Source organism: Rasamsonia byssochlamydoides, assembly GCF_041956645.1.
Source record: "Rasamsonia byssochlamydoides strain NRRL 3658 unplaced genomic scaffold VTN77scaffold_45, whole genome shotgun sequence".
NCBI classification, from domain to species: domain Eukaryota; kingdom Fungi; phylum Ascomycota; class Eurotiomycetes; order Eurotiales; family Trichocomaceae; genus Rasamsonia; species Rasamsonia byssochlamydoides.
The window spans coordinates 79,491-105,614 of record NW_027192428.1 but is presented as its reverse complement, the minus strand read 5'-3'; the positions used below and the strand labels follow the sequence as shown (position 1 = coordinate 105,614).

At 50.3% G+C, this 26,124-nt stretch overlaps 9 protein-coding genes across 9 annotated transcripts; 4 read left to right on the top strand and 5 right to left on the bottom strand.

Annotated features, from left to right (window-relative positions):
- Positions 1-1,069: 1,069 nt before the first annotated feature.
- VTN77DRAFT_6046 (uncharacterized protein) lies at positions 1,070-6,748 on the bottom strand (the record flags this gene model as incomplete). Its single annotated transcript, XM_069422281.1, has 6 exons — positions 1,070-2,091; positions 2,150-3,222; positions 3,315-5,076; positions 5,128-5,449; positions 5,507-5,749; positions 5,810-6,748. 6 exons carry the CDS (start codon positions 6,746-6,748, stop codon positions 1,070-1,072), a joined length of 5,361 nt encoding a protein of 1,786 aa, XP_069276448.1.
- A 696-nt stretch (positions 6,749-7,444) lies between these two features.
- VTN77DRAFT_6045 (uncharacterized protein) lies at positions 7,445-8,572 on the bottom strand (the record flags this gene model as incomplete). Its single annotated transcript, XM_069422280.1, has 1 exon — positions 7,445-8,572. One exon carries the CDS (start codon positions 8,570-8,572, stop codon positions 7,445-7,447), a length of 1,128 nt encoding a protein of 375 aa, XP_069276447.1.
- A 983-nt stretch (positions 8,573-9,555) lies between these two features.
- VTN77DRAFT_6044 (uncharacterized protein) lies at positions 9,556-12,158 on the bottom strand (the record flags this gene model as incomplete). The annotated part of the gene is made up of 6 exons (XM_069422279.1): positions 9,556-10,524; positions 10,593-10,844; positions 10,914-11,682; positions 11,745-11,790; positions 11,845-11,921; positions 12,004-12,158. The coding sequence occupies 6 exons, from the start codon at positions 12,156-12,158 to the stop codon at positions 9,556-9,558; spliced, it is 2,268 nt and encodes a 755-aa protein (XP_069276446.1).
- A 496-nt stretch (positions 12,159-12,654) lies between these two features.
- On the bottom strand, positions 12,655-14,675 carry VTN77DRAFT_6043 (uncharacterized protein; the record flags this gene model as incomplete). The annotated part of the gene is made up of 3 exons (XM_069422278.1): positions 12,655-12,922; positions 13,003-14,382; positions 14,455-14,675. 3 exons carry the CDS (start codon positions 14,673-14,675, stop codon positions 12,655-12,657), a joined length of 1,869 nt encoding a protein of 622 aa, XP_069276445.1.
- Positions 14,676-15,236: 561 nt separating this feature from the next.
- VTN77DRAFT_6042 (uncharacterized protein) lies at positions 15,237-16,305 on the top strand (the record flags this gene model as incomplete). The annotated part of the gene is made up of 2 exons (XM_069422277.1): positions 15,237-16,229; positions 16,285-16,305. 2 exons carry the CDS (start codon positions 15,237-15,239, stop codon positions 16,303-16,305), a joined length of 1,014 nt encoding a protein of 337 aa, XP_069276444.1.
- A 504-nt stretch (positions 16,306-16,809) lies between these two features.
- VTN77DRAFT_6041 (uncharacterized protein) lies at positions 16,810-17,499 on the top strand (the record flags this gene model as incomplete). Its single annotated transcript, XM_069422276.1, has 1 exon — positions 16,810-17,499. One exon carries the CDS (start codon positions 16,810-16,812, stop codon positions 17,497-17,499), a length of 690 nt encoding a protein of 229 aa, XP_069276443.1.
- A 3,444-nt stretch (positions 17,500-20,943) lies between these two features.
- On the top strand, positions 20,944-21,490 carry VTN77DRAFT_6040 (uncharacterized protein; the record flags this gene model as incomplete). The annotated part of the gene is made up of 3 exons (XM_069422275.1): positions 20,944-21,043; positions 21,161-21,256; positions 21,312-21,490. The coding sequence occupies 3 exons, from the start codon at positions 20,944-20,946 to the stop codon at positions 21,488-21,490; spliced, it is 375 nt and encodes a 124-aa protein (XP_069276442.1).
- A 265-nt stretch (positions 21,491-21,755) lies between these two features.
- On the bottom strand, positions 21,756-24,038 carry VTN77DRAFT_6039 (uncharacterized protein; the record flags this gene model as incomplete). The annotated part of the gene is made up of 1 exon (XM_069422273.1): positions 21,756-24,038. One exon carries the CDS (start codon positions 24,036-24,038, stop codon positions 21,756-21,758), a length of 2,283 nt encoding a protein of 760 aa, XP_069276441.1.
- A 220-nt stretch (positions 24,039-24,258) lies between these two features.
- On the top strand, positions 24,259-25,251 carry VTN77DRAFT_6038 (uncharacterized protein; the record flags this gene model as incomplete). The annotated part of the gene is made up of 1 exon (XM_069422272.1): positions 24,259-25,251. The coding sequence occupies one exon, from the start codon at positions 24,259-24,261 to the stop codon at positions 25,249-25,251; it is 993 nt and encodes a 330-aa protein (XP_069276440.1).
- Between the last annotated feature and the right edge of the window lie 873 nt (positions 25,252-26,124).

Genomic DNA, 26,124 nt, shown 5'->3' with positions numbered 1-26,124 from the left:
TGGGACGGTAGGTACGGAGTACTCTGTACTCCGTCCTCCGTATACATAAGGAGGTATTTGCGGCTATTGCACCTTGCCTTCTTTTGGTGCGGAGGTCTGCGACTAAAATTCGCCCCTTAGTATGCAGTAAGTAGTATGGAGTATGGAGACTGGAGTACGGAGTACATTCTAGCTAGTACGGAGTACTAACCTAAATTCAATTTCTAACACGGTCATTCTTTACTACCTAACTCTGTAGGGAATATGGAGGATGTACACCGTACTTCCGTACTCTGTAGGGCATTGTGACCTGCCAATCAATGCTTTTTATCTTAACTTAGGGTTAGGTTAGGTTCCATAGGCAGCCCGCTTTCTTCTATCATAAAGTACTCCGTACTGACCTGACCGTACACCGTGCACCAGCTTCATTTCATCTTGCTACAGCCTACAATAAATAGCAGCCAGCCAGCCAGCCTCACCAACCGACCGACTAACCATGTCAAAAGGCATGATGAAACTGTCCTACTGGGCCTACCCCAGGTTCAGCCTTCAATCGTGCACTACATGTACTCCGTACACCTAGCCGGTGCCAATGCTACATACACGTACATACATACACATATATACCTATCTCCATAAGGGGAAGTACTCCGTACATACATACAATATAGTTGAATACGAGTTGGAGCACCACAGACGGATTATTATTGCATCTACAATGAACAACAGCTCGTCGAACTTCATTCAGGGCTTGACGTTCACGAGGTAGGGAGTTAGGCATTTATGCACTTATAAACTACCTAGGCAATAATTACCTGGATAGGCCAAAAAAAGAGTAATCAATTGATCCATTAAAAAAACTCATTTGATCTGTGTTAGTTGCTAGAAATCAATAGAAGAAATAAGAACTCTATCTTTTGATCAAATTTATCCCCAAGCCATTCTTCGAGTTCATGACGATGAGTTGTGCAATTCGCTTTTATTTATCATGATTCTGTCTATCCTACCTAATTTATACACTGGAGAGAGCATAGGTATGCCATTTTCTGCTTGTAGACACATGCATACGTACCATCTCTGGTGAGTCTGATTAAAGCAACATAACCGGACCCCTATATGGTCTCGTGCTCGTACTGGCTGCTTTCCAATACCACTCGCTCACCTCATCCTTCGCCTGATCTCTTTGACTGCTCTCGATCTGGTTCTGCCGCGCTCCCAGCCTCCTGGCTACTTCGTTAGCTTCAAACAGACTGACCAGTCTCCTCGGTCTTCTATCCCCTCCCTTCCCAATCCGCTCCCGGCAAAGATCCCATATGATCTGTCGCTCGCTTCGCGGATCCTTCTTCGACAGAAAAGATCCTGGCTGCCGCTTTAAAACACTCTTCCTCTCATCTCCCTCCCCCGCAAAGTGGTCGACACGATCCTTGGGAATGTGTGGTGGATACGCTGTGCTCTCACTGACCCACCTGTCATGCGCGAGATCGGCAGGAGTGCACCCCGTCGCATTCTCCCGATACAGCAGATCTGGTCGGCGCTCGAGCATCAGCTCAAGCATCCTCGGGAGCTGCAACGTGACTGCGTCATGTACTGGTGTGTTTCCTGCCCCATCCAACAGCTCGAGGTGCTTCTGTCCCGTGTGAGCAGCAAAATCGAGAACGAGTCGCAAGACAGCCACCTTGTCATCCGTCTCCGACTTCGTGTTCGTCGCGCGAGGATTCAGGTGCGGATTCGCCACATGAATCCAACGAGCAATTGGCGTCTGTCCCCCTTGGGACCGTTCTGTAAGCAGTGATGGAACCAAAAGTGGGTCGAGCATGTCAAGAAGATCCTGCAAATCGTCCGTGGTAACGCTAGCTCTATGATCGACACTGCAAAGAAGGAGGTGTATTAGATTTCTGCCCTCGTGGTCGCGGACTGTCTGATTTGCCCCAGCCCCGATGAGAATGCGAGCAACGTTGGTGCGATGCAGTGAGTATGCCAGCGCGAGTGGCGTGTAGCCTTGTGCAGACTTCGTTTCGAGCGAGCTTGGGACATTTTCGACAAGATATTTGACCAAACGCTCCGATTCGTCGCTTGGCCTCGAAAGGACGGCACAGTGCAATACGAGATCATCTTTATCGAAACTGTCAGTTCTCCATTCGTTTCCCCAGACTTATCGGACATCACTTACTTCTCAACCCGAGCCAGCTTGCCATAGATCTTTCGACCCCCAATTTGGCCTGCGCAAGTCTCTTCAACCTCTCGTCATGCTGATATGCAGTAGTGAACTCAGAATAGTGTCTCTCTGGTGCCGTGCTGAGGAACCATTCCACGCTGTCGAGGCTGCCCTCATAAGCAGCTACAAGTAGAGGAGGATGACCATCTTTATGCTGTCTGAACCGCCGCCGCCCTCCTCCCGCTGCTGCCCAATCCGCTCGCTTCTTCCCATGGACCGAGAGCCCCTGATAATACGTGGGCGCCTCCTTGCGCTCGACGCCACTGTGATCGGCAATTTCATCAAGCGAAATACCAGCTCCGGTCCGCTTGATGAGCTCAGCAAGGCAGCGTACATGTCCAAGCTTGATTGCGAGGACAAAGTCGGCTTCAGAAACGGTGTACATGTGAGATGACTCTGCCTCAGTGCCTATACTCGAAAATTTGCGCCCCAGGTCGAGCAAGAAGACAAGTAAATCAACATCATCACGCCAGATCGCATACTGTACGAGGTTATACGGGCGACACTCCTCGGAGTTACGCTTCGCTCTGTATGCCGCTGTTAAAGAGTCTGACGGAGCCGAGATGGATTCTCCTGAAGCTTTCCCAGAAGAGATGACCTTGTTCACCCGGTTGTCTTCGAAACGATATGCTGGGAATCGCCATGATAACAGTTTAACTGGCGTGATCTGGCATTTCACCTGCGCGCTCACCTCGCCAATGTTATCGATAGTAAACTGCTCATCAATTATCTCACTGCCAATGCGGATTCCATCGTCATCATGTTCGTCGCCAGAAGGGTCGTCGTCAATGCTCAGATGGAAACTGACGCGGCCGTCGCTCTCTTCTGGCTGATACTGCGCGCAGACAATCTCGAGAATAGCTTTTCCAACTTCTAGATGTCCTCGCAGAACCGCAATGGAGAAAGGGGAGAAACCATCCTGGTCAGCCACCGCGATTTGAAGAGGGATTTGATCCTGGTTCGGTCCCCACATTCTCAATGTGAGGGCTTTGATCGTGCTGAGATCACCGCACCACGCCGCTTCAAATCTTTCCCAAGCATTTAGACATTGATCAACCATATATAGATGGTGAATTGAAGAAAGAGAGAACGAAAAATTGAGAAAGATCAAAATACTTACAATCTCAAATAACCCTCTCTCTTGACACTGGTAAGATCGGGTACCTTAAAAGTGAAAGACACCTTGAAAGGTATCGACTTCCAAGGCTGAGGCTGATGAAATTGCAACTGGTCTTTTTGGGGAGGTCCTTGGACGTCTGGAAATAGCTCTTTGAACGTCTTAGCACCCTTTGCCACTAGGGCCGCTTCGAGTCTCTCAAAGTCGGGAATGAGGGCTTGCACGGCCGCCCTCTTCTCCTCCACGCCTTTGCTTGTCTCCGCTTCGGATACCTTTTCTTCATGACGCTTTCTTTCAATTTCATACCTCTCTCGGGTAACCTTCAATGCCTCCCTCCCAGACCACATTCGGTACGTCCCTTCTTCAAAATCTTTGAGGTAGACGTTATCGTCCGCATCCAGCGGCTCGGGCGGCGACGACATCAACTTCTCCCCTTCATACTGTCGCAGGGACTTCAATTTCTCTCTCACAAGATCTAGCAGTGACGTGCCTCTCACATGCCTAAATTTACCTGTCTGTTTCCTCACCCTGCATCCAGCGGGAGTCAAGGTGTTTGGGTCAGCTCCTCGTGCCAATAATTCGAGGGCAATCAAAGGCTGATCAATTTCGACGGCATGAACGACTGGCTGCGTGACATTTTCTTCGAATATTTTCTCATTATCTTCCGACGACCTGTGCTCGAATTCTCCAAATCTCAGTCGAGCAGATTTGATAAAGTCACTGAAGTCAATAGATAGACTCGCGCCAGCCTCAAGCAATTTGACAGCAAGCATAAGGTTCCCTGTGTTGATTGCTATCTTCAGCGCTGAGTGGACGTCCGGACTCTTGTGGAAACTTCCAGTGACAGCTAGATGATTGATTGTGCGGGCCACAGAAGGCTTGTCATGCTCAAGCAGGACATCGAAAAGCTCGCTGTGTGTCGAAGCAGCCAAGTAATGCAACGGCGTAGACTGGTCGAGGTCTGCTTGGGTGAGAGACGCACCAAGCTGCAATAGCTTTGTCGTCATGGCTCTCGCCTTTTGGAAGGGCAGTTTGAGAGCCAGGACAAGGTTCAGAATGACACTTGGCCTGTTCATAGTAACTTTGACTGGTAGAAGCACGTCAGCCCCAAAAGACGTGACCAATTCATCGACCATTTCGACGTGGCCATTCAATATCGCGAGGTGCAAGGGAGAGGTGGGATTGTCCCAAGCCAATACGTTGATATCGTAGACATCCGGCTCATCTTGGTTCGCGTCTTCGGGAACATTGTCGGTACCGGTATCACCGTTTTTCCTTCGTTTCTCGATTTTCACAAAAGACCCTGTGGTGACGGACTGGAAGTCTCCATCCGAATCACCGGACGCATTGCTGATGAGCTCATCGTCTCCACTTTCGTCATGTGCATCTCGCTGTTCTTGAGCATCACGCTTGGCTTTTCTCTCAGCTTCCCTGCGAGCCTGCTCTTTCCTTATCTCTTCCTCTTCGTTCTCTGCGCTTTTCGTAAGAAGGATCTTTGCGATATCGACATTGCCTCTTGCAGCCGCCAGATGCAACGCTGTTCGACCGTCTGCTAAGCGGCTGATCAACCGGGCACCGTGATCAACGAGGCATTGCACGATTTCTGGCGTAGAAGTCATACAAGCGAGGTGCAATGGAGTTCTGCCAGTGTAGTCACGACGGTTAGGATCAGACTCCTCTTGTGAAAACCAATCCTTGACTTCCTCAAGATCGCAAGCAACGATCGCTTGGCAGAGGCGCTCCGTGTTCCCAACATAAGCCATTTCTATAACAAACGTCAGCAAACACTCCACCTATCTGTCTGAGAACAACTGACCTGTCCAATCGGTTTCTGTGATGGGATTGAAGCTCCCAATCGCCTGACGTCCTGGATCGTCTTTGATGAACGTAATATTCCCGGAGACGTAGATCTTGCTTTCTTCTTCAGCAATCTCTTTCTCCTCTGGCGTCACTGGCTTCGGACAGTAACCACAGCAGTCGTAGATGACATCTTCAGCATTCCCAAAGAATGCGGGATGTCGATGAAGGTTAACCTCCCGATCTTTGGGTCTGTTCCATTCAGCATTCAGCAACAGATCCTTCGTATACAACAGTTTCTCGATCTTCCTAGCATGGAATCTCTCTCCATAAGGGATTGTCTGCATAGAGAATCAGTCATGAATATTGTCTTAATCCGAATCCCTAACAGAACTCACAATGGTATGGTAGTCGGATGCTTCGTCCTGCTCCACCCATTCCGCGACTTCGTCATCCCAATCATCCTTGATATTACCTCTCAGTTGTCGAGAGCGCAAGGTTCGTGAAAGCTTAGGCGGTCGACCACGCTCCATTCGTCGCTGTTGGAGGTAGGACTCTCGATCGGAAGATTTTGGCAACTTCTCAAGGACCAAGAGGCGAGCGAGGCCAACTGTTCTCGAAAAGCTTCTCTCGAAGATTGTCTAAGAGAGCACCGTTAGTAAGTTGCGGGTTTTGCTTGCGCCTACAGGTCTCTGCCTTACAGGGTCAATCCGCGAGCGATCCAAATGCGGCCAAAATATTTCAAATCCCCGGCGAGAGTATTTGGAAAGACGATTCTCGTAGGAAGGAGAGCGTCTTGTCAAGTCAATCTGGTTCGTCTGGGTAATATACGCGGCGAGGGCTCGGGGGGCAACGTAGACTTGTCGACCGTCGTAGGCTGCACACGAGCAGTCAACGTCAAATCCAGTCAATATCTCCGCAATTGATTTGTAGATACGAAGGACTATCTGGACGTGGCGAGTCGGGTATTTGGAGGCGATTGTGATGGCGTTCTTCGTCCTAATCGTCGTCGTCTCAGCCAAAACCGAATCCTTGATCTTGGCCTCAATCTGCTTGACCTTTTCAATGGCTTGCTCTTCGGTCAAGCCATATAAGAAGAGATCGACATCCGAAGCAGGGGCAAAAATCTCATGATAGAATTGGCGAAGACCGCGCTTCGAGCCGCGGTATTGGTCAGGCACAGGAAGCAGGGAGGTCACAACAGAGCTTCCTGCAGCAACCACGTTGCTCCAATCGAGGTCACTCAATGAGCCCTCGCAGAAGATATTGAAATTGGTCTGGAACTCTTTCAAGGTTGAAACCACTGCCGGGGCGCCGTTCGGCTTGCGGTCCTCATCTTTCAGAGGCATGATGTATTTCTCCTGGAGCTCCTTCGGTTCTGAAGTCAGATCGCGTGCACGAATCCGAACATCTGTCGCTTTCCCTTCTTCTGTGACATCGTAAAGGGGGACGATGTTGATGTGGTTGTCAGCTAGCGCTGGATGCGACGGTTGTTGAGCAAAGATCTTGCGCAGAACCCCATCATAGTCATTGTAGGGCTTGACAAGCTCCTCCATTGGAGTGTTTGGATGCGAATTGACATAGTTCAAAAAATCCTTATGCTTCGCTGGAAGCGACGGAAGAGTATATGGAGCTTCCATCGTATCGGGTAGCAATAAGGTTCAATGACGCAAAGAGCGAAATTGAGAGAAGATGAAAGCTTTCTTACTCAAAAAAAAAATCTCAAGGAAAGCCATGGGGAGACAGCAATTCAACTGACAGGTTTAAGTATCCATTCTGGAAAGTACAACAGATCGCGATCTCTTGACCTAAAACAGGTAGGTGTAGGCTGCAGCCATGGACGCGACGGAGCCGGACCTGACCGCCCACAAGGCAGCCGTAGGCACCGAAGCCCTGGTTACAGAGCCTCGGAAGGTTACCAGCCATTGATGTCTCCAGCAAGGGAAATAGAGTTGTTATGGAGGCACTAGAGCAGGCAGAATCGCCCACTGCGGGATCATATGATGCGATCTGGAGATTCAAGATAGCTGTTACCTACCTAGGTAGGTAATGGAATCGCAGAAGTCGGCCGAGATACGCGCACTGATGAAGCTCAGGTCTTGCATAATTCATATGAAGATGGTCGGCGACGCCTAAACCTTGAAATTTTCATTGGACTATCTCACAAGCAGGGAAACAAACAAATATTCAAGGGAGAATTGTGAATGGGAATATGAGGTATGAAGAAAGGAAGAAAATCCCAAATGTCATGTCAATACATTTGAATTCTCCACGTGTAAGAGAAGAAAATAAAAACAACCTGCCCAAAGAAGAGCTCCATCACTAAACGCCGACCGTCATCCGCCTTCTCCACCGTTCGAGCCCGTCCGATCAGGGTTGCTTGATGGCAACTGCCTTCGCTTCCGCATAGGCGCTTTTCTCCTCATCCCAATCGCTGACTGCTGGGAGCCAGCGGCCGTCGATCCCATCTCCGTGTCTCCGTCATCACTGTCATCCTCCTCGTCGTTCCCGTGAGTGGAATGGTAGATCGCAGCCTCGTCCAGCTCATTGACATCTAGCGGTTTCATTCGCAACCATTGCATACGGGGTCCTGATTTGGAACGCTCCGAGACTTTGAAGCCGTATATCCGTGGCTCGTAGATCTTGCCCGGGCCTAAGCCAGGCGCAAAATTCGAAGTCAGCATGCCATTAATCTGAGTAGGCTGATTAGGCGGCGGCTCGGGTGTCGTGGCGGCCCCCGCGACGGACGAATTCAGAGACGAGGACCGGGACTGGTTGGGGTTTGAAGCGCTGAGGTTGGCTGGGGAGAGAACGGTTTCCGCCGCGCGATTGCCGCCGACATCCAGTTCCGGGAACGTCATCAAGAAGAGACAACCAAATGTAGTTCCAAAGAAGGCACCGTCCACTGATTGAAACCGGCTGTTGGGGGGAGTGTAGATATCATAACAGCTGGGACAAAAGAGCTTGACGGTATCTTGGCCAGGCGAATCTGAGCGACCGACGGGCAGAACCTTGCAACCGTTGCAGTACACCCGAGGACAAACCCCAAAATGCTGCATTTCATACTTTTCCAGCATCTGCTGGATACCTGCTCGCGATGTGATGTAGCGCTGATGGATCAACCCGTAGAGCAACTCCGCGGAGCTCTCAATCACACTCAAATCACTGGCGACGCGCATGTGCCTCCGTTCACCGGATCTGCGATACCCCGCGGGCTTGTCCTCGCCTATCTCATCTTCATCCTCATCCTCTTCCTCCTCTTCTTCCTCTTCGTCATCATCTTCGGGTTCAACATCCAGAATCATCTCGAGCGCTTCTTTATACATGGGCACCTGAGACTGCAAGCCCGTCAGGTTGAAATCATCTTCGATGAAGTCTTCGGAGACCTCCGCAAAGTATTCATGGCCCATGAGAGAACAGAACGAGGAGATCCATGATTCCGGAGCGCCTTCGGAGGACGACATGGCGAAAGAGCTGAAGGCGGACGTGGACGGTGTCGGTTCAGATAGTGTGCTTAAGTCCAGCCTTTCGAGGCCCTCGGCCAGTGTCGGCCCTGTCTCTGTCGACACGTTGTCGCGAAAGTCGTGAGAATTCGTTGCAGAGCCGTGTTGCGATTGCAATTCCTCGCTGGGTTGCCGGACTGGCAGGAGTGGATTGGATCACTGCGTCGCAACCACGCCTAGGAGCCACGCGGATTCGCTCTCTAACAGTTTCTGACTGTTGATGCGGTGTTTTGCCGGGAAGATCAGGGGATCTGACCTAAGAATAGCAGCAACGAGGGGTCATGGAGTTGTGCGAAAACACCAGCAGTTGAATGCGATCAAGAGGCGCCTGTCAGTCAATTTGGACGCCTGACGAGCCCTAACGCCTCTTGAAAAAACAAGCAATCCGCAAGAGGTGTCTAAGATCAATTTCAACTGAGTCAATGGGAGGGCTGACACTCTGGAGCCGTTGCCCGTGCGTGGTCTGGGAAGGGTGCCGAGACCAGGTAGGTTGGCGGGGCAAAGTGGGAAAAGGAAGCGGAGTTCCAGGAATTCAGAAATGAAGGAGACGCATTCCCTGGATGCGACCTGGATACTCAGACAATAAATAAGAAAATATTGTCGTTTATACTTACACAGACATGGTGGTGGAGGCAGGATCAGGCTGGCGCTGTACACCGGGAGGCGAGCAGCTTTTGTGTCGTCGACTTCCCGCCGCACCGCCGTGTGATTCGCCATCACGTGCCGGGACCGCTTGGTCACAAGTGTCACACTCCACCATCCAGGATAGAGAACAAGGAAATGTGACGCAACAAAAAAAGAGAGAAAAAAAAAGCCTCATGTCTATACCGAAAAAAGATGCGCTACATCTCAGGATATCATTGATACATACATATCGACTTTCGAATCATCCCAGTTTGCAGCATAGATCCCAAATAAAATGAAAGTGAACCAACCATGACTGCTTAGAAAAGATCTCTCAGGACACGAGAAAATTCTGCCTCACTGCTTAGGATCCCTGCTAATCCTTCTCCAGAGTTTTGGAGCTCACCATCAGTGCCGACAAACCCATTGAGGTTGTCGGAGCCTCCATTCGACGTCATAAAGTGACTGTATCCGCCGACAGCCTCAAACAGGTTCGTAAGCTCATGGCTCATTTGCAGCCCATTTATCGGACTGTTTCCCAGTTCGTTTAGTCCGCCTAGAGACCCATACACTGAGAGTTCTTCCATCGGGTGGCCAGCTAGACCAGCCATGGCCACGGCCGCAGTTGAGTGTGGGTCATTGGAGTCTGGACCAAGACTGCGAGCGAAAACACCCAGCTTTTCAGCAATTTTGCGGATGCCCTTGATGGTCTTCCACAGTCGCTTGGAGACGTAAGACTTCGTGCTGAATCCACTGACCAAATCCAATGCCATGTAGAACTCGTCCCGGACCTGTCGATTGAATTCGGCCGATGCATGGCAAACAGCGAGGAACAACACGGCCAGAGCAGCGACAAGGAAGTAATTGAAGCAGATCTGCTGCGTCCGGTAAATGTCGGAGGTCTGATTGAGCCGAGTGAGCACCCGGATCGTGTCCTTGGCAATATCGACGACCGTCTGGGCATGGCCCTTGTTCTCGATGATACTGGCTGCCGAATGCAGGACGGGGCGGTAGATGAGGATTCTAAGCTGATTCATACGCAAATATAACAGCACCCGTAGTCGCTGTAACCCTCGACTGACGGGTTTGCCATTCCGTGGCGAGTCCACCGCGTAGAATTTGAGGCTTTCTGGTACTTGCTTGTACCATTGGAGGACCTGGTAGTCCAGAAATCCAATTTCATCGCGCTTGACGTCCGTCGAGCCTTCATAGCCAAGGCCAGAATACCATATCTTCGAGCTGATACGGTTATAAGCGACCATGCTTTTCAGATAAGGCATTGATGCATCCTACGGCACCCAAGTTAGCCACGGGAAAAGGATGACTGCAGGGAAGGAGATTAGATTTTTCAACTCACAGGCTCTGGCAGGTTCGGATCAATATCCTCGTCCTGAATCACGAATGGCAACCCCGTACCAAAGCTCCATCGTCGGTCAAGAGAATAGACGGACCAGAATATCTTACTGACCCCAGACCATTGGTCCTCATTTGGGAAAGATCTCACCAATGCATCACGACGATGTAAGCCCATCTCAAGCAACATGCGTGCTGTGAGACCAATAATTCGGTAGGCCATGATATCATCATCGCTGTGGAAGTGGTAGGTGGCCTTTCGTTTGAACAGCAGACGTTAATAAAACGGATTGGGCCAAGTATTATGGGAAAGCAAGACACTCACCACCATGGTGAACAGCTGTATCGACTTGATATCTACGGGCTCCAACATCTTCATATGGAAAATAGGCTTCACGCTCTCGAAGAGCTGCCGTCCCAGCTCGCTTTGTCCATTTCCCTCGAGCATCAGCGTAGTCGCAAGGATCATTTTGAGATTAAGGGTATCATCATCTTGTAGACAGTCAGCGCCGGGAAGTCCTCGTTGCGCAAATCCCGTCCGAGTGGCTGCCTCCAGGAAGGTGTAGAGGAGGTTCGTATGATTGATGACCTTTTCAATATCAAAGATGGGATACATGATCCCAATCTCTTCTTCATAGACCCTGCATAGCCGGATAGATTCCTCCCGTTTGATCGTCCAGATTGGATCTTTGGAAGGATGCACCGCCGTCATGGGCGCAGGTGGCATCGGCCTTGGTAGCTGCGGCGGCGGCGATCCCGTGGGAGTGACGTGAGCGGTAGTCAAGTCATCATGTATCATGTCCTCGGTAGGGGCGATTCCCATGGTCTGAAGACTCGACCTGGCCACGTCAAAATTAAACGCGGAGCTTATAGGGCCATGGAACCGAGGATGCTTAACTCGTGGCCGGGCCGCAGCAGGATGAAGCGGCTGACCGCCGGGCAGCGACCCCGAACGGGAGCCATCCCCAGGGAACGGCTCGAAAGTTAGAGCGTCGAGTGATGACTTCTGGGCATTGAGCTCGTTCAGACTCGCAAAGAGTGTGTTGACCTGTTCCTGAAGGGTGCTCAGCTGCTGTTTCATGGACCGGAACTCCCTGCAAGATGACCCAGTCAGTTCGGATCCCGAGACATAGGATGGAGGTCAGCAAATACATACTCTGAGTCCTTGAAATTGCCATTGCAGCAATTTGGGGCGTAAAGGCCTATCAAAGAAGTTCAGTGGGGTACGGTTCGAGATGAAAGAACGCATAACTTACACTCGAGATTCAAGTGGCCACAACGTTGACAGGGCACTTGGCCGTTGCATTTGATCTTGCGTCTCTTGCATTCGTTACTGGCGAATCAGGTGGTGTCAGATCGCCCAATGGAAAGGAACAAGGGTCTTGACTCCACAGGTTCTGGGGCTATCAGCATACCATGCGATCGAGATATATCGATTCCGCTTTGCGCGCGTATGTGTTCCGCTGTTTGGTTCCGCCTTTCTCTTCGCGTCGCCGTTTGGGGCAGCGACCGAACTGCCGGTGGTCGCTTGCGGCGTGGATCCGTTGGCATGAGGGGACTCTGAAGCCATGTCTCCGATGCCCTCAGGGTCGAATCTGCTCTGTCTACCGTGCAAAAGAGGTAGATTTTGTCCACGGAAAGCAGTGATGCAGATGCGGAATGAAAGTTGCCGGGTGGAGATTTGCGGGGAACCTCCGGGGTCGTGCGACAGATCTAAGCCGCCAATTGCCTTTTGGCCCAATCATAAGTTAAGAATAAGAGGTGGATTAAGAGATGAATAACTTAGTGGATCCATGCCACGAGGTACGAGCATCTACGGTTGTCACTCCAAGCAACAATGCTGGGTCAGGATAAGGTAAATCCAGAGGACGAACAAATCCCATCTGACTACTTAACTAGTTTAGAACTGGAGAAAGATCGATAAGCGCAGAAGATTAACCCAGTATTCCAATTTCCAGTACATTTGTCACTAGCTCGTCTCATCCTGACAAATGCGAGCACGAATAGCAACGCAATTAGTGCAGAGTCGAGTGTCGATCTCAACTTTCCAGAGGAGGCCATATTTTCTACTGCAGACTTTCGCGGATCCGGAGCAGAGCAACCTCAGCAACACTGATCGCTGCCGTTATAGCTCCGATAACGGTCCGCTTTACAATCTGTGCTTGTACAGGCCGCTTCTTTGCCCAGAAAAGAGCAGCCAGCGCAGCGACAAGCAAGAATCGGCGAAGGACAAGTTGTCTCCGACGTCGTTGAGCGGCCTGGGGCGTGTACTTGACCGTCCAGTGGCTCCAGACGGGGAACATGCATCTCAAGAAATAGTCAATTTGGGAATACCTAATTCTTCCTCGTCAGAACACCTCCTACTATGCTCATGCACGTATCTACCATTGTCAGAGGTGGAGAGGTGTACTCACGGATAGACCGTTGAATTCCAGTCCCGCTCATTCTTATACCAGCTGGTGCAGCCTCCTTGATGGAAGGTGGTCCGTTTGAGGGCGGTTTGGACGTTATTCGTCCAATTTCTCTCCGCCTCCTCCTTGACTTCCCAGGTGCTGACGTCGCCCTTCAGGATTGGCTTGATGAACTTGAGGGAGTATTCGACAGCGTTTTCGGACGCCATGATGACACTGGAGTGCCCGGTGGCAGTATTAGGCCCAAAGATCATGAAGAAATTGGGGAACTTATCCATGGCTATTCCGAGGTACGCCTGCGGGCCACCTCGTTCCTCCCAGACATCGTGAATGCTCCTTCCGTCTTTCCCTAGCACGCGTAGAGGGTGAAGCCAGGCGTTGGTCTCGTATCCGTTCGCCAGAATGATCGCATCGGCGGGCAGTTGCACTTCTTCCGGTGTGTCAGGGGGTTCGTGAGGACTTGATCCCAAGGTAACACTCTTTGGCTGAACGCTCTTAAGCGGTCGCGATGTCAGTTCGATGTTGGGGTGGTTCAGACTATGGAACCAGCTTCCGCCGATGATGCGGCGCTTGCAGCCGACCTGATAGCTCGGGGTCAACATATCCTGATACTGTGGTGGAACAATTTTTCGCATGTAGCTCAAGAACTGTCTCTCCACTGCATGTCGCCTCCTGTGCGTGTAGCCATTGTTTGCGAACAGCTGAAACCAGTCGTATTCTTCAAAGCAAAAAATATAGAACCGAAGCAGGCGCATCAGACCAGGGATCTTCTGCATCAATGTGGGGGCGTATCTTTCCCACTTCTCCTGTACCTCTTGGGAAAAGTGAGGGCTAACCCATGGCGGGGAACGCATTAACTGCGTGACCGACTTGACATTGTAAGGAGGCTTGACTAGCTCCGGCACCACCTGGGCGGCACTGCAGCCAGTGCCGATCACGATCACATCTTTCCCTTCCAGGTTCACGTCGGACTTCCATCGGCCTGTGTGGATGAAGTCTCCTTCAAACGTCTCGATTCCCGGGATGTCCTGAGGCCAGACCTTGGGCTCAACCAGACCGCCCACGGCGCTGACAACGATCTTGGCCCTTACGATCTCCGTGGCCACATAGACGCTGCGCTCGCCCTCAGCAGCAACCTTGTCTTGACGCTCCTTCGCTGACAAGTCGCCGGTGCCAGGGACGAGATGGCCCAAGGTCACCTCCCACTCTTCTTCATCCTCCAGCCACCGCAGCTGCTTGACCTCGGTATGGAGCTGGATCTTGTCAACAATGCCATATTTGGCGCAGACTCCGGCCAGATACTCGGTGATTTCCAGCCCTGAAGGGAATATCGTGGTCCATTGCTTATTCTGGGCAAAGGAGAAGGAGTAGAAGATAGCCGGTCTGCAGACGTTAGCAGACGTTATTTCAAATGTAAGCCCTGCAGTCTCTGGACAGATGACGAGGCAATCTCACACATCACAAGCGACACCCGGATAGCGGTTGATCCACCAGGTCCCTCCGATGCCAGACTGCCGCTCGAAAATCCGGAACTGATCGAAGCCCAGGACTTCTTTCAGCCGGCAACCCATGGCAATCCCCGATTCACCGGCTCCGACGATGACGACAGGGTAGTAGGTGTACGCATTTTTAGCGTATGCCCTATATCTATGAATGGAAGCCGTGGATGTCGGCATGCTAGCAAACGCGAAATTTCATCAAAATGCAACGTATGGAGTGACTATCGGGAATCATCAAGCTCGCATGCTGCTCGTTCAAAGAACAGGGCGCAGTATTTGAGGGGCATGTCTCGAAACCCCTCACGGGTCACCCATGTTATACATGGTGGTAATGTACATACATACCGCACTGTATACATAGCATATGCATGTATCTTGTATTCCTAGAAGCTTCTGATGCGGGGAAGGCTGCGAAGAACCGATGCCAAGCCGACGATCAAGATAATGAATTACCTAGGCAGGCAGGTATTCGATCGGTGGTTTTCACATGCCTCGGATAATGCGACAGTCTTGTAATTTTGAGACTGACAAAAGAGATCTAGATCCCGACATTTGGATCCTTCGTCCTAGTATCCTCCATATTCTTCGACGGGCCCACCCAAGGTTTGTACTCGGGCCGAAAAGGATTAGCTTCTCCACATAATAAGATAGATGAAATGAGATCTTGTTCAAGGACCAGTTGCTCATTCCATTTTCAGAAGCTAATTGATCATCTCTCTGCCGATTACTGGGAGACTGATGAGGTTTCAACAATGGTCCTGTCACCGTGTTGATGCCGTGGGGCGACGTCTGCTGTTGTTGCGGACAGAACCCCGGTGCGCAGGAAATCATCCCTTGCGTCTCTTCTCGACCAGTAATTCCACGCGTCCTGTCGCATCTCCCTATCAACCTCTAGACGTCCTGCAAGATGCCAGCATAGACGGATTCCGCGAGAAGTGCTTCCGACCGGAGCGTCCTGCCATCCTTCCCCGCGCTTGTTTCCGTGTTCTGCCGGCCTGCGATCGCTGGTTTACGCGCGGATCCTCTCCTGCACTGGACTACGACTATCTTGAACAGTACGCAGATACCTTCGTACCTCTAGAGCTTACACAAACATCTCCGCCATCGCAAAAGCGGGGTAATGACGATGGCGAGTCCGGCGCGACAGAGACAAGCTTCCAGCGATTCCACGCACCGCTGAGTCTCTTCCTCGAGTGGACGCGATCAGCTCAGACACAGTCAGGTCAGACGCAGTCAGCGCGCCTTTACCTCGCACAATGCCAGCTCAGTGATATGCCTCCAGGTCTCCGTGAGGACCTTCCCACCCCGGACCTGGTGTCTCAGGCAGGCAGAGGAGATATCTACGATACAAACATTTGGATGGGAATCCCGCCTACGTACACACCCCTTCACCGCGACCCGAATCCGAACCTTTTCGTGCAGCTGGCAGGAAGGAAGCAGGTCAGATTATTGGCACCGGATGAAGGTATGCGTGTCTTTACACGGGTTAGAATGGAGTTAGGACAGAGTGTGGGACGAGAAGCGGCGGCATTCCGAGGTGAGGAGATGATGCAGGGACGTGAGAGGACGCTACTGGAGGAAGTGGTCTGGGGCAATGATCATTTGGGGAGTCCAGCACTTCTTCCTGAAGAGATGGGGTACGATGGTGTTCTCGAAGCAGGGGATGGTTTATTCATTCCTAAGGGGTGGTGGCACAGTATCAAGGGTGTGGGAGATGGCATTACGGCGTCGGTATGTTGACCAGAGAGTACTACTACTTGGAGACGTACTGACGTATTGCCGTTAGGTCAATTGGTGGTTTCGGTAGAGTAAGCTGAGCTCTTTACCAGGAGTGCAAATTCGAAGATACTAGCTTTGGCAAGGTATCGTACTTGCGGAGCTTAGCTGAGACAGCGTTGGCAGATCATACGACTGGCAACCGCAAGTTACCCTCCAAGCAGCATATCAATGACTGGAAGCCGTGATGCTCATCAGAAATCTAGTCTACCATCAATACTCCGACTCGCTGACCACAGTCGAAAGGCGTAATCTACAGTCAAAACGACACAATCAAGCAATTCAGGCTAAGAAAAGAAAGACATAAAGAATTAGTCAAGAGAACCAAGTTCATATTGACTACATTCGTAGCAATGAATCAGTGTTCGTCAGTAGATATGCTTCTATAGAACTAACGTGGTGAGCGTCCCTTCTAGAAAGCTCTCCGCGGAGCTCTTGGCGTCATTCCTTGTCATTGCAGTGCTCTGGCAGTATTCTCCACCTCCCCGCGGCAGACCCTCTTCTAGAGAGCTGTTATTTATTCCATGACAAGCGAATGACGAGAATCAGTTTTGTTGTGTCGTTCTTCTTCCTTCTCTTCCTTCATTCGTGTATCTATATCTCCTTTGTCAGCGCCACCACAACCACCACTGTTCGTCAACCCTCCGGGGAAGATCTTCTAGCAGCATCCAACACCTGCCCCGCTCGTCTATTCTCCTTCGACGATCCCTGTCCATCAGAGGAATCGCAAGAAGAAGAGTGCATGTACCACAGCGTCTACCGTGCAGCGGCACGTCTGCATCCACTGCTCCGATCGTCATCGTCCGCCGCCGTCCGCGCTACCCCTACGAGTCTTCAGCAACAACAAAAACGCACCATGTCTTCCGACGCCTCCTCCTCGACTACTCCTCAAAACAACGCCGAGAAACCGCAGGAGCAACAGCAACAGCAGGAGCAACAACGCCCCACGCTAGGTCTCCCGGCCCCGGAGGCGGGCGATGATGTCTCGAAGCTCGATGTCAGCGGCGGAGGAAGCACCATCTCACTAGACCACCTCGGGCCTGTTGTCGTCAATCAGGATGGCACCATGAGCCGCATCGCGAACTGGGACAAGATGACGGACATCGAAAAGAGGAACACCCTGCGCGTGCTGGGGAAGCGCAACAGGGAACGTATGGAGGCGCTGAAAGCCGCAGGGGTGCAACCTGGTGAGAAGCCGCAGGCGGGTGAGGGTACATCAGCGTGATGATTCAGACGAATTCGAAGGGTGGAGTTCTTGAGCGGTTCTTCTTCCTGGTGATTTTTTTTGGCTTGGAGTAAGATTGGAAGACGGATTTCCGACCGAAGGTGGCGTTCTCATACGATGCATAGATATCATGTTATCGCATATACCGGAGTTGTCAATATACTGATTTATTTATGCGAATGATCATTATACCTATCAATCTGAACAATAAAACGATTTCATGATTCCTTCACCACCACAATTTTTTTTTTAAATTTCTTTTTCCCTTTTCAATCTCTTGCTTCTGTCGTTATTACTATTTCCCTGTTGGATCCTAACCTAACCCAACCTAATGGTTCCACCTATCTAGGTACCCTTTCCAACAGACACATCACTTGTGGTGGTCGTAACAGAAGAGCCTGAGCTGTCCCCTCTCTCCTGCCGCCGATAATCATGACCTGCACTTGCATCTGCACCTGCATCTGCCTTCGTTGTTATTGTAGATGTTGTTGTAGATATAGTAGGAGCGAAAAAGCAGGCATTGTCTTCAAAATGCAGGAAATGCGAAATCTCAGGCAACGTCGGAGGAGGACCTGTTTTGGCATCGTTATCTTTGCTTTCTTCCCTCATCTGGGAATGGAATGGTTATTGGGTATATAGTTAAGGAGACGGATGTCTCTTGGTTAGACGAACCGGGAGGGTTATCTCTGCTAGGTGTGTTCGAATCAGAAATAGCGGTGGTAGTGGTAGTAGTAGTGGTGGTAGGAGATTTTTCTGCTGCAGGAAGAGCCATGGTGAAACACGTGAGAGTTGCTTGCTCTCGTGGATACTGACAGTCAACTCGAGGCAGTTTCAAGAGCGGAGATTATGAGCCCTGCTCTACTGTCTGCAGGCGTGGATAATCCGAGAAGCAGGGTGGATAGATATATACTCGAAAAGAAAAAAAAAGGCAATGTCGCTATTGTACTGTATAGATATCGCTCAATAGATCTTTTCTTGTCTTGGGTTATGTAGTCATGCTTATTTTTCCTCTTATCGCACTCTCAGAAAAAAAAAGCTATTAGCTGCCAAAGCTTCATATTGTGATTGATCAACTGCTCTGACCATTATTATTAATTAACTGGCGTAATATTGTTTGTCGAGAATGATGAGATCAGGTGATATCATCTCATCCATTGAGATGACACTAGCAAGGCCGCTGATAACCGCCCTTGGAGACCTCTGACCACCTCTCTTAGGTACCCGAGTCTGTATGTAAGTCAGATGACCTTGAGGATACTAGGCTAAAGGCAAGAAGTACATCAGAGTTACTGCAGCATTCATAGGCAAAAAAAAAAGTAGACCCCATATCAATACAAATAGTATAGTACATACATATAGATATCTGTTAAAGAATTCCCGACGCTATACTTATCGGTGTCTGACAAATTTCAATATTATCTAACTTAAATTTAAAGCAGAGTATAATCAAAATTGAGTAGTAGAAATTCGTTTGCTCTATAAGCAAAAGATTGGACTGTAAAATCAATATTAAACTCATTATATATACATATATGGCAAAGAGATCAGCGAGAAGTGAAGAAGACACTCCTGCAATGACTCACGCTCTAATCACAAACATACAACAACCAGAATTTTGGCGAAAAAAGCTGTGCGCATGTAAGTGCCTACTTACAAAAAGGCTGACCCGGAGGTGCATGGGAATTCCAAACAACAGCACAGTCACCATCACAAAGAATACCCATAGAGCCGTCATTACAAGAAACACAGCGAAGGGGAGGACCACCATCCAAATCACCATTACTGTCTACACAGACAGGACCGCCACAAAAATCTACCTCATGCAAACCACTGGCACATGTGTCTCGCTATAGGTAGGTATTGGAGATTATCATGTTAGTTAAGCTATGACTCAACAACAATAACGACAACAACATGTGCTGCTGCTGTAATTGCTAACTTCTCCCAAGTTATCCTAGAACTTACAGCTTCAAGTTTTGTCTTCGGGCTCAGAACTTCATCGATGTCCACCCTCTGGTCGGAAATGGAATCGAGAGCACCACTGAGAGTTCCCATCGCCATCATGGCAATCCAAATTGGATAAAGCATTGTTGGACGCATATCGACAAGAGAAGCAAAGGCTTGGCTTGATTTGATTTGGCGATGAGTTGCGACAAGCTTGGTACAGTATGAGAATTATCTGCTGATGCTGAATTGCGAAAGATGAGAGGAGATATGCCTCAATCAGTCTCTTGTTATTGTTGTTGAACTGAGAGTTGAATTGAGTAGGAACGAATGCGAATGGCTTGATTCTCAGTATAATCGACGAGATACCTAGCTGGCTATATATACTACTGTACAGTAGGGCTGTTGAGGATGTCATATCCCAACATCAATAACCCAATATCATAACTACCAAGCTAGCTAGACCCGGATAGGATCGATGCACTACATTGGAGGCCAAAGCATACCACTATACGAGTCAGAAGCAGAAGAAACCGACCTATAGGGATTTATCCGGATGCCCCTTTCCTGTCACCTGTGAGGCTGTAACATAGGTACTCTGTTATGGACAATTGATTCAACACGCCGCAATCCACTTGACAGGGATGTAGATCTCCTTTAGGAATAGGTAGGTCGATCATAATTGTGGAATTGCCAGCGTTTGCAAACAAAGCGATCATTACATACCCATGATCCAAAATTATGTACTCCGTACAACAAAGGAGATGTCGGGAAGATAGTGAACCCCCTAGGATCTAGATTCTAGGCATAATCTCCCTAGGAGACACCATCTCCATCTGTGCTAGTGCCATTCTCAACAACCTCTCCTACATACTCTGTACGGAGTACAATGCACGTACAGTATACAAAGGATAAGCTCAGGAAAGAAAAGGAGAGGAAGAAGAGGAGAGACTGGGCTCTCTTTGTACAGTAAAAGGGGCTTCCTACGAGCCCTAACATTCTTCCTCTACCTCTATGATATTATTGGCTGTAAATGGTTGGAAATCAATTGTTGGAGGAAAACACTACTGTAGTTACGTGTTTTTAGATGAGACATCTTCCTGGCTTATTATACCTAGGTATCTAGTACCTACATCTAGATCACTGCATGGATGGCCCGCTAGATACGGAGTACAGCTGGTGCCGGTGCTGGTTGAATGGGGAACGCGGGGTAGGGAAAACGTCATACCCTATAACGGTAATTTACTGTAATTACCACTTCCGCCTAAGGGCCTTCCACGGTCTACTGTTGGTACGGTAATTTTCCAAACGGTATTTTATCAGCACACATCCCTATGCCTAACGGACCTAACCCCATCTTTCAACCCCGCCAGTCATCATAAAATAATAACAAGGCGCAATCGATCAATCAACCTACTCGATCAACATTTCAGACCCAATCAGTCCAGGCTCCTGGCATTGGAATAATCATCCTGTTCTGCAACATATATACTTATCGCAATGACCGAAGAACGAAAGCGCTTCGAGCCCAAGCAGCCCGTCCAGCTGGATCCTCCCAAAGATGACCCGATAACGATGGAAGAGCTGTCGAAATGCGATGGTATGGATCTAAGTCTCGTCTAGTTCGGTTCCTGTTCCTGTTCCTGTTCCGCCTTTCCGTCCTAAAACGAATTGTCGATTTTTTTGACATTGTCAAATAACTCGATTTCGACCGCAGGAACGGATCCAAACCGTCCCACCCTCGTCGCTATCAAAGGCACTGTCTTTGACGTCAGCAAGAACCCTGCATATGGCCCTCAGGGTCAATATCACGGTACTTATATCGCCTCACCTCCATTTTTACCTGCTCCAAGCTAATGCGATGGCAGTCTTCGCCGGCAAGGATCCCTCTCGCGCGCTGGCCAAATCGTCCCTCAAACCCGAAGACTGCCGACCGGACTGGTACGATCTGGATGAGAAGGAGAAGGCGGTTCTGGACGATTGGTTTACGTTCTTCAGCAAGCGCTACAATATCGTGGGGCAGGTGCAGGGCGCCACCAACAAATAAACGAATCAGCTCAACTCAATTGAACGATAGACACGACTATATGATGCAGCATGATGCGGCAGATTGATATCCTGTGAATATAATATCTCTATGAAGCAGGGGAAAAAATAATGCTTGGATATACACGTATATACATATCTACATACATACATACAAGCGCAAAATTTATGTCGTAATTACCTACAGAATTGCCCTATCATATCAACTTTTGGTAATTCACCCCAATTGAAAAAAAAACAAACCCCGGCTGTACATGTACAGTACATCAAGCTTTGCCCTTCCGCATCTTCCTCTGCATGCGCTTCCTGGCAATGATCCGATTTCTCTTGGCCAGCTTGTTCTTCTCCTCCTGGTCATCGCCCGCACCTTTGCCGTCGCCGTCCTTTGTCTTTGTCTTCTTGTCTGCTTTTCCTCCGTCGCGACTGGCCGATCTCTTCCGCTTCGTCCCTCTCTTCGGTTGGTCAGAGGATGCAGTCTCCTCTTTGGCCTCGTTCGAGGCCTTGTTATCCTTCTTCTGAGCAAGATCCCTCTTCTGAGCCTTGCTCAGATTGCGCATCTTCTCCTGGAATTCCTTTCTGCGCTTGACAACCTGCGCGTTTTCAATGGCAAACTCGACAATGAGACGCTTCTTCTTCTCGACCGTCCCGTCCTTAGAACGCGACTCCACCGCATGACCGTTGAGCCACCGCAGTCCCATGAGAGCATGCCGATGATTGTAATACTCAATAAAGCCGTAACCTCGGCTCCGCCCCGCTCCACTCTTCTCGCTGATCTTGCTGCCGTCTCGACCCTCGAACACGATCTTTGCTTGCTTCACTATGCCTTTGCCTTTCCGCCTCCGCTGCTTATCGGCCTCTCTCGTCTCCTCGATGCCTCGACGCATCTCCTCCGGAGACAATGGCTGACGGAGACCCTCCTTGACATCTTTGGCAAATCCCACGACGGCTTGTCGGGCTAGCTGTTTCAAGTCCTTGGAGGATATTTGTCGTGGGATATTGCGGACTGAAAGACGGGTTAGGCTGAGATGGAGCGAAGGATTGTTCTTGATGAGAGTCTGTCGCTGCTTGAGACTGTCGGCGCGCATCTTGATCTCTGACGGCGCAAGCTTCTTGTAAAGCTCCGAGTTGGGAGGAATCGTGCCCTCGTTGAGGAGAAAGAGGCGGCGTTTGTCCTTCTCCTGAGCCGAACGGCGCGAGGCCCCCTCCTCTGCCAGTTTCGCCGCCTCTGACTTGCTCACTGCACGAGTTACCAACAGGACACGATCCTCCATCGTGTAGCGCCCGGTAGGGTCAAGAGTTTCATTCTGTAAGATGGAATGCTTCACTCCTGTGGAAGCTTTTTTCGATTTGTCTGCATCTTTGCGCGTGGCATCGGTCTGTTTAGGGGCGTTTTTGACGCACGAAACTGCATCGTCGACGTTCCGGAAGCAAACAAAACCGGTGCCCCTAGGGCGATTTGTTTCCGGGTCAACTACGATGCGCGCATATCGAACAGGTCCAAATTGGGTGAAATGTTGGTAAAGTGTCTCATCTGTGGCCGTGAAAGGCAGGTTTCGGATGAAAACTGTGGAGGCTCTCCGTTCGTCGTCTTCTTCGTCCTCCTCCTCTTCGTCTTCATCTTCATCTTCTTCGTCCTCGTTTTCATCTTCGTCGTCGTCGCCATCATCTTCCTCTTCCTCTTCATCATCTTCTGCATCTTCCGCGTCTTTCATCGACACATCCTCGTCCGATTCGTTCTCTTTATCTTGGTCGGAAACTTCGGCAGCACCGTCCTCAGCACCTCCTTCTGCTCCCTTGTCCGCGTTCTCCGACAATTTCTGTGCCTGTTCCCAAATGTGTTTCTCAACGGCCCAATCGACCGCCAAGGTTCTCCCGTCAACTTCCTTCCCATTGACAGCCTCGATCGCCCTTTCAGCGTTCTTCCTGCCCCTCAAGACAACAAATCCAAATCCAGCCTGACCTTTACCCTTCTTGGGAACTATCGCACGCTTGACCTTTCCGAAGCTGCGAAAGAGAGCAGCTAGCTGATCCGGCTCTTTGATGCTCCACGGGAGGTTACGAATGATAAGCTTCGGTGGCTGGTTCAATTGTTTTTGGCGCTCCCTCTCCTCCTTTAGCTTGAGGGCCTCTGTAGACGGAACACTCTTCCCTTGCTTCTCGTCGATTTCACGATGACGAGGCTGGGCCACTTCCACCTTGATTTTCTTGCCGTCAAAGTCGGCTCCATTGAACTCCTCCAGCGCACGTTGGGCATCTTCGATGTCGGCAAAAGTCACGAAACCATAGCCTCGAGATTGCTTGGTTTGGGGATCGAAAACGACAGTCGCATGTTTGATCACGTAGGATTGGGAGAAAAACTCCGTCAGACGCTCTGTAGTCGCAGACAGCGGAAGGCCGCGCACGAACAGTTCTCTCCGCAGCTGGGGTTTCGAAGCAGTTCCTGACGTCTCCGCAGGTGGATTATTTTCAGTATTTTCTGTCGAAGCGGCTTCTTCCGCCTGGAAGCTGCCGCTCTCTGAGAGACGTCTCCTCTTGCGCGTTTCGGCCATGGTAGAAGTGTCGATCGTTGAATCAACTTTTTTCCCCAAAGCTAGCGGCAGAAAAATATTAAAAAGTCGCTTTGGCGGCGGCACTAAGCCTTGGAAAGATGGGGAACCCCAGGCGGTGAAGCCGTCTTGGCAGGCGGTAGGCGAGCATCAGCCAAAGACATGATACAGTTCAGCATTTCTTAAATTCGACAAACTACTATATTTCTCACTTTCAGACGCTATGGACGATGATTTCGATGATGTTGACTTCGACCAGCTCCTCCAAAATGAAAAGCCCGTGAGCAACCCTGCTCCGGCTACCACTGACAGACAACAACCTGCGGCGCGCCCAGCCAAGGTAGAGCAGCCCAAGCCACAAGCTCTGCCGAGTAGGACATCACCGTCCGCCATCTTGGTCTCTGCACGCCAGAAAGGCAATCCAATTCTCAATCATGTCAAGCTTATACCCTGGGAGTACGCCGATATTCCCGCAGATTACGTGCTGGGGAGCACCACCTGTGCTCTGTTCTTATCGTTGAAGTATCATCGACTACACCCGGAATACATCTATTCGCGGATCAGACTTCTTGCCGGGAAATACAATCTTCGTATCCTTCTGATCATGGTAGATATACCCAACCATGAGGACAGCCTGAAGGAGCTCTCGAAGACCTCCATTGTGAATAACTTGACCTTGATCCTGTGCTGGTCCGCTCCTGAAGCTGCCCATTACCTGGAGCTTTTCAAGTCGTCGGAGAATGCGCCGCCGACTGCCATCCGCTCCCAGCAGGCTCAGTCATACAGGGAGAGTTTGGTTGAGTTTGTGACAGTGCCACGGAGTATCAATAAGTCCGATGCGGCGAGCTTGATATCTACCTTTGGAAGTCTCCAAGCTGCCATAAACGCGCAGCCTGAGCAGATCAGCTCCGTTCCCGGCTGGGGTGAGAAGAAAGTACGGCAATGGTGCAGCGCAGTTCGAGAAGACTTTAGGGTAGAAACGGCCAAGAGACGAACAGCACCTGATCGAAGAAGACCGGGTCCATCCACACAAACTGCTGCTGAAAACGATGAAGAAGAGGCGATGTTACTTGCCGCCGCCGAGGAAGCAAGTCAATTACAATCGGAAAAAGAATGTGCACCAAAACATACGCCAAACCAGAGCAATGACCAAGAGGAAGGCATGAGTGAAGGGATCATGGCTGCTTTAGCAAAACTCAGGGAGCAAGAGGGTTGAAAGCACCTAGAAGAGCCACATGGCTGTTCAGCTTTCAATGCAAAGGAAACCAGCTGCCATGGCATTGTCCATGCTAGAGGTGAATTCGGTATCCGACCATGCCGCTGGCGACTAGCTTCTAATAATAACAAACTTTGTCACAGCGGATGCCACTCGTATTCGCCGTCAGTTGCAGGCTTGCAGCAAGCCTGCCGTCGTCGAGTTCCAGGATCTTCAGAGCAGACCATCACCGCGCATTGTCGACCCCGCGTCATCAAAGCCGATAGAATGATAATGTCTGTGGCTGTAGATGTGGGGTTGATGGCGTCAACACAGGTTCTGCATCGACATGGCTGTCTGGGACGGTATCCCTGAGGCTCTAAGATCGTGACGAGGTTCGAAGAACGTGTCCTTGGAGCAGGTCGGGGACTCTGACATACAGAGCGATGCGTGTGTGCACAGAATCAGGCTGCGACACAGCCACAAGCCAAACAAATCAAGATAATGAGAACAGGCATCGATGAATTAGATTCTTCACCAGATAAGTTCCTCTGCTAATCACTGCATGCCTATCACCATACTATCCCGGTCACACGATGTAATGTCGTACAAGTCACGTGTAGCTGTGTGAAGCGAGCCCAAACGGGAAATCGGGCGCTCGTTGCACATTGGACTTCGAAATTCTCTCTCTCTCCAGAGATCCCGCCCTTAATCACAGTCCTTCTGACAGGCTTCTGTCAGCGCTTCAGACTCTGGCTAGCCCTACCAGCACGCCAGAGATCGCCGTGCGATTTTAGCGGGACCCCAGGCCTGGCTATCCTGGGCTGTCCACTAACGAGCTCGACTGCTCCCCACTCGGCTCGAGTCCCAAGGGTCCCTCTTCCCTAATCTATT